Source organism: Muntiacus reevesi, chromosome 4 (assembly GCF_963930625.1).
Source record: "Muntiacus reevesi chromosome 4, mMunRee1.1, whole genome shotgun sequence".
Classification (NCBI taxonomy): domain Eukaryota; kingdom Metazoa; phylum Chordata; class Mammalia; order Artiodactyla; family Cervidae; genus Muntiacus; species Muntiacus reevesi.
Window position 1 is genome coordinate 55454097 of NC_089252.1, and position 6801 is coordinate 55460897.

At 60.6% G+C, this 6801-nt stretch overlaps 1 protein-coding gene across 1 annotated transcript; it reads right to left on the bottom strand.

The window, feature by feature from the left end:
- Positions 1 to 584: 584 nt before the first annotated feature.
- RAX (retina and anterior neural fold homeobox) lies at positions 585 to 4729 on the bottom strand. Its single transcript, XM_065932240.1, has 3 exons — positions 4441 to 4729; positions 3893 to 4149; positions 585 to 1091 (listed from the first exon to the last, which is right to left on the bottom strand). Exons 1-3 carry the CDS (start codon positions 4727 to 4729, stop codon positions 585 to 587), a joined length of 1053 nt encoding a protein of 350 aa, XP_065788312.1.
- Positions 4730 to 6801: the final 2072 nt, after the last annotated feature.

Here is a 6801-nt window from a genome sequence, read left to right on the forward strand (position 1 = left end):
CGCTGTCTGCTTTCCCGCGACCCCGGATCCATCACCCGAGCACGCCCCCCACCTCCAGAACACGCATTCACACACACAGCTTCGTCCGCGCCCCCGCAGTCCTGAGAGCGCTGAACCAGAGTCAAACCAAAACAGGTCAATCTTTAATTCTCCCCGCCCCCCTCAATTCTTTGAAGCTACTTATTACAAATAGTCCCTCAAACTTTCTCCGTCTCCCCTTCCTCCCAGTCGTTCTTTATCGGGGTTGCCACGCCGCCCTGGAGGGGCCGAGGTCAGAGGCTTTGGGTTCCTTGAACCTGGCGGCTCCGGAGCCCGCCGGGTGGGGGCAACGTGGCCACCTGTCTCCGTCCAGCAGCGAGGCCAGGGGTCCGTGGGGACGTGGGGGTGGCCAGAGGCCGTCGACTGGCCTGAGAGTCAGCCCTCCGGGGTGAGCCAGGCGCAGAAGCCCGACCCGGACCCGGATCTTCCGGTGGTGCTGGGCAGGAGGGGCCGAGCCCGGGGGACCAGGGAGAAGGGGTGCGCGCGCCTGCGGCTCGGGGTCGGCTCCCAGGACGGCGTCTGGCCCGACCGGGCCCCTGGGGCCCCTAGAGGGCCTGCCACGGCTTCCCGATGGCCTGAATGTGCTCCTTGGCCTTCAGGCGCAGCGCCGCGATGCTGCTGTTGCGCGGGTCCGCCTCGTCCAGCGGGAACTTGTCCCCGAAGCCGGGCCCGCAAGGGTAGGCGGGCGGCGGCGGCGGCGGCCCGAGGGGCTGCAGGCCGGGGCCGAGCGGCGGGGAGTTCAGGAAGGGCGGCGGCGGCGGAGGCGGCGTGTAGCTGGCGGGCAGGCTCTGCGCCGGCGGCCCAAAGCCCGGTAGGCTCTGCAGCGCCGTGGCGCCCCCGGCCGGGAGCGGCGGCCCGAGCCACGACTCGAGCGGCAGGGCGCCCCCCGCCGGCCCGCCGCCGCCGCCCGCCGGGCCCGCTCCGAGGGGCGCCAGGGCCGCGGCGGGCGGGGAGCGGCTGAAGGAGAGCAGGGGCGAGTCCTGGAGCTTCATGGACGACACCTCCAGCTTCTCCTGCCGCCGCCACTTGGCGCGTCGGTTCTGGAACCACACCTGCGGAAGGCAGCAGAGCGCCGTCGGGGTGCGGAGGGCGCAGGACTCCCCGCCCGCGAGGAAAGCCGGGGCTCCACGGCTCCCCTGCGCCTCTCATCCCCCGACCCTGCTGCACGCCCGCGGTGCCCTTCTGTTCTGTCCCGTCTGCCCAAGGCTGCCCTCCTCCCTCGCGCGCTCTGAGACTCCGTCCCACCCGGTCGTCCGGGGTGGTTCCAGCTATCCTTGTTTCACCTCACCCTTAGCTGTGGTAGTTTCCACCTCGTGGCACCAAACAGGCGGGGGGGAAATGAAGTTAACCCCGGAACCGGACCGTGGGGCTTGGGAAACCCGATCTCACCAAATTTCTGCGACTGCTGGCTGGCGCCCCGTGCTGACACTTCGCTTTGGACCCGGCTTCCTCCCCGCGTGGCGCGGCTCAGAGTGTCCTATCTACCTCTGCCTCCGTTATAAACATAGGTATAAACGAAGGCTCGAAGTACTCCAGCTGGCAACACTGGCTGTTAAAATGGACCTGTCTCCCCGTTCCTGGTTACGGTAACTGACAGGACAAACTGGGCTGATTTTCTTATCCCGGGCATACTTAAATACGCATGTTGCTGCTCTCCTACGATTTTCATTTTTACTTGATATCTGACTCGTATTTCTGATGTTTCTTAAAAGTGGCTTTCGAAGATTACAATAGTTCGTTTAATAGTCTACTTTTATTGTATGGAGTTAGTTTTGACATGACCTTAGATGAATTCAATGAGTTCAAGTTTTTCTTTTTGTTTTAGAGTCCATGCCAAGAGTGAAGTCTCTTTTTTTTTTTTAGAGTGAAGTCTCTTAATGCTGAAACTTCCCTTCTGATTTGATAAAAAGCACAGGAGAGGGCATAATTAAGGTTTCACTACCGAGTTACCCCTCCACCCCGTAACAGAACACAGAGAATTGGCCTAGTTTAGTGCAGAATCTAGGAGGAACTTCGGCCAAACTGGTGGCCTCAGCATCGAATTTATGAAGGAAAATGGGGGGAAAGTTGACACCTCAAAAGGGAGACAGCAGTTCTGAGTTAATAATGAGAAGAACTCCCTGGGAAAACTGAGGGAAAAAAAAAAAAACACCCAACACCTGAGCAGAACAGGGCAACTGTCTGCAAGGCTGGGATTCGGTGGGTGGGAGGGGGAGGGAGAGAAAGAACAGAAAATGCAGATTCCCTGGGCCCCTTTCTGTAAATGATTCATCTGTGTATCTCAGGCCAGAATTTCCCCCAGAAACATTAGATATATAAGCACTGGCATGTCCCACTGCCCCCCCCCCACCCCAAATCCCACTCCATCCCCTGAAATATCAGCTATAGGCTTTAGGTCCAGTATCCAGAGTTCAAGGGCTAAAGCCTGGGGTAGTCGGCTCTTCTCCTGCTCTCTGCTCCCTCAACACAGTGGGGACCCTATCTAGTCCCCCCCATCTGATGACATCATAGCCCTGTGTTAAGCACACACCATATGCTGGGCCACTGTGCTGGCCCCGTGATACAGAGAAGTCAGACATTGTTCTCAAGAAGCACACATCTTAGACAAGAAGCAAACATCCCCGAGCAAGTCGAAGGGAAGGAACAAGTAAAGGAGAAGGAAGGTGGGACAGCGGTGTGAAGACAGCCCTTGAGTGGGCTGGGCCTGTATCCCAGAGAGGCACTGGGGGGCTTTGCCCTTTCCTTTTTCTTCGTTTTTCACTTGTTTTCTTCCCTTCTCCCCACCCACCCTCCGTCCCTGAAAAGCAGGTGCTGACACGTCCACCCCTTCAGTGAAACCCCTGCAGCGCCTCTGCCCGGAATTAGGGGAAATGGAACTGTCCCTGCCGTTAGCGCTAAGTCACATTAGGGAACTATGTTTTCAAACCATGACATTAACCCATTAGTTTAACCCCTTTAACTAAGCAGAAAAGACAAAAGCAAGAGTCTGTCTGCTTTTACTTTTTAAGACAAGGCTAAAAGCCCCAGACATCTGAGTTTCCTCCCTTCCTGGAAATCCAACTCACTAGACACACACAGAAGTCCCATCTCAGCCCCGCGGCCTCACAGATGCGGCGAAATTTGTTCCCAATGCCTCCCTTCCAGGCCTCTCCCAATTTGGAAATCCTCCCAGATTTTTCACAGATGACTAGCAAATATTTAAGGCTTTCAAATATTTTAATGATCAGGGATTAAAGATAATTCAGCCTTAATTAAAGCGAAAACCCCTTTAAATAAAAAAGAAAAGGGCCTCCGCAGCAGCGGGAAGTTTGGCTGGAGGTGCACCAAAGAAGCAAAAGTCAGTTTCTTAAACAAATCCTCCGAAAGTTTCAACTGCGAGGCGCCAGGCTCCCGTAAGAAGACAGGGTTTTCGCTTTCCAGGAGGTGCGCGCCGTTAGCGAATAAGGAGGCATCTGGGGCCTCAATCCGGTTACACTGGAGCCGCTTCCTACGCTCCGTCTCCACTCAGGGTTTCCCTGACCACCCCTCACCCCCACCCCGTCCCCGAACCCCCTCCCCAGTCCAGGATGCTGTCGCCTCTCCATCTCATCAGCCGTTCCCAACTCCTCTCTTTGGTTTAGAAGGAGGGGACCCCAAAGGGGAGATGCTACTACGAACTCTTAACAGACCGTCCAAGGGCCGGTGCGGGGGGCGCATGGAAAATCTGTGACGCTCCCGGGGGGCCCTGGGCGAGCCAAGTCGAGGAGGGCCCAGGGGGAAAGTGCCATAAACGCGAGGCCGCCCGGGGATTCTAGGGAGCGCCGGCCGCAGCCTGAGCCACCCGCCCTCCCCGGGGCCCGTCTGCGCGCTTTACCTGGACTCGGACCTCGGGTAAGTTGACTTTGCCCGCCAGCTCCTCGCGACTGTACACGTCGGGGTAGTGCGACTTCTCGAACGCGCGCTCCAGTTCGTGTAGCTGGTACGTGGTGAAGGTCGTGCGGTTCCGTCGATGCTTCTTTTTGGGTTGCTCCTCCTCCGACAGCTTCGAGTCGCCGGGGGCGGACGGTCCTCCAGGCAGCCCAGGGCTCGGCCGAGCCTCCCCGGTCTCCTTGGGGCAGTAGGGGCGGGGGGCTGGGACGAGGAGACCCCCGACGGTCAGAGATGCTTGCTCGGGGTACCCGGGGGCCACCCTGCCTCCCTACACGGGCTCCGAGCTGGCCCAAGGAGGAGGGGGGTGAGGGCTGCGAGGGGTCCCTAAGCTTTTCCAGAGAGCAGGTGGGAAGCCCTTGCTATGCACACAGCCCCCAGCCCCGTCCCAAATGCTTTAATAACAACGAAGGCAGGGGCTCGCTCCTCTTCTCGCAGAGCTCCTGAGTGTGGGAGCCCTAAGAGGGTCTCGGGGCAGCCGGGGTGCGCACTCACCTTCGTACTCCGGGGCTGGCGCCGGGGCGGGCGGTGCGGACGGTTCGGCGCCTCCGGCAGGCGCCTTGGGGCCGGCGGGCCGCGCGCCCAGCCTCCTATCTCGCTCCTTGGTGCCCCGGGCGGCCCGCTCCTCCGGGAAGGAGCCGAGGACCCCGTCGTCCTTAGTAAATCCCAGGATGGCTTCGATGCTGTGCAGCCGCGAGGTGCTCCCGCCGGGGCTGCGGAGCAGGTGGCCGGCGAGCGAGAAGCTGCCGTCGGCCATGGCTGGGGCGCAGCCCGGCAGGTGCATGGGGGGCGCCGGGGCCGGGAGAACGCGGCCCGCGCTCTCGGCTTCGCCGCGGGCCCAGAAGACCGCGAGCAGAGGCTCGAAGTCGGCTCCCCCGGGGGCGGCCGTCCAGCCCGAGGGGGACCGAACCGCGGCCAAGAGCTGCGAGCGCTGCCAGCCCCGCCTGTGCGCACTAGAGGCGGGTGAGCGCCGGGTCCGCGGGCGCCTGGGTCCCGGCTGGAGTTGGAGCTCCGCCCGCGGGCGGCCGGGACTCGGGGCGCTAAGGCTGGGAGCGCGCCCGCCCCGGCTCCTCCCCTCGCCCGCGCCGTCGTCTCCCCTGGCCCCTCCCTGCAGCGGGGCGGGTCCTTTCCCGGTCCGGCCTCGGGGTCCTCGCCCCCCCAGCCCCGGCGGCGCGCCCTCGGAACCTTCCCCTCCCCTCTCTCCGTCCACCGTCCACAAGCTGGAGGCCCGCGGTGGCCTGTTTGACGGGCCCGGGCGCTCGGCTCCGAGGGCCCGCTTCCCCAGGCCTGCCCCCGTGGGGCCGACGCCCTCCGTCCCACCTCCCCCGGGGGCTCAGCTGCCTCCCTCAGCTCCCTCCCCTTCCCCAGACCCGCCTTCCCCCAGGCTCCCGTCCTCCGCTGGACTGAGCGCCTGCGGCGACCCTTGAAAGACCGGGAGAAGGCTACCCGGCTTTACGGCGTCGGAAGTCTGTCCGTGCTCCTTAACTTTGAATTTCCCCCTCTCTCTCCCTCTGTATGTCCCCCCGCCTGCGCGCCTCTTTCTCCGTAGCTCGAAGCCTCGGCTTTCAGGTTGATTGTGTTTGACTTAACCGCTTCTCCCTGTCCCCTCGGATCGCGCGCCCGCAGCTCCCTGACGACGGCGCCCGCTCCAGGGGCGGTGGGGCCATCCGCGTCCGCAGGCCCGGCGACCTCCCGGGCCCACCGCCCAGCCCGAGGCTCGGGGGCCCCGAGTCCGACGCGCGGCCGGCCTCCGGCCGGTGGGAGACCCGTCTGGGTGTTTGTCCTGAGGGACCCTCCCCACCGAACACTGTTCCAGGCCGAGATGACCCAGCCTCAGGCTGAGGACGGAAGGACCTTCCCCCCGGGGCGAGGTCTCGTCTCTGCGGGCTCCGGCCGCCGTCAACCGGCATTTCTTTCCCCTTTGGGGGACTCCACGAGGCTGCCGTGGCCCAGAGTGGCTTCCATAGGCCAAGTGGAAGGATGATTTGTGCGGGTGAACTTCCCCACCCCCTTCTCCCAGTGCTATGAACACTGCTCACACCTGCTGCTAGATTCGAGGAAGCACCTTCACTGAAATGCTGGCAGGAAGTGCGAACCAAAACGCTTTCCTAATAGAAGCCTAAGGACCTAGAGATTCTTTTCCTTTTGTTTCCTAGTTGTGCTGACTGGTAAGTTTAAGGCGTGCAGCATAATGATTTGACACATATACACATACACACATAGATGATTACTGGTTTAGTTAACATCCACCATCTCATACAGATAGAAACCTGAGATTTTTAAAATGCCTTTGCAGAGGCCCTCCCATCTCCAGGTCGGCGCGTCTCCCCTGCCCCCACGTTGACTGACTTCATCTGGCGCTAAGATGGGCTCTTACTGCGTCCCTACCGAGGGGGGACACTGATGTGCGCCTCGTTGGCGTCACAAAAGAAAGGAGAGCCCGGGGACCATGGCCTCAAGGGCTTTAACCTCCAGTAAGAGAGTAAGACAAAGGAAGTTGCTGCTGGTCAGTCGCTAAGCCGCTCAGTCGTGTCCGACTCTGCCACCCCAGGGACTGCAGCACGCTAGGCTTCCCTGTCCCTCACTATCTCCCGGAGTTTTCTCAAATTCATGTCCATTGAGTTGGTGATGCTGTCTAAGCATCTCATCCTCTGCCGACAACAAGAGAAAAACTCAAATCTTAGGATCCTCCACCTTTAAATTAATGTTAGAAGGACATTTAAAAGGGCACGTGACAATGTTAAGGAACAACTCTTTAAATGGCAATGGTTAATTATCCAAAATGGGCACATGGGAGGGGTTCAGTCCACTAACCTCTCTGTTTTTAATAAAACTATAAAAAGGTAAATTAAAATA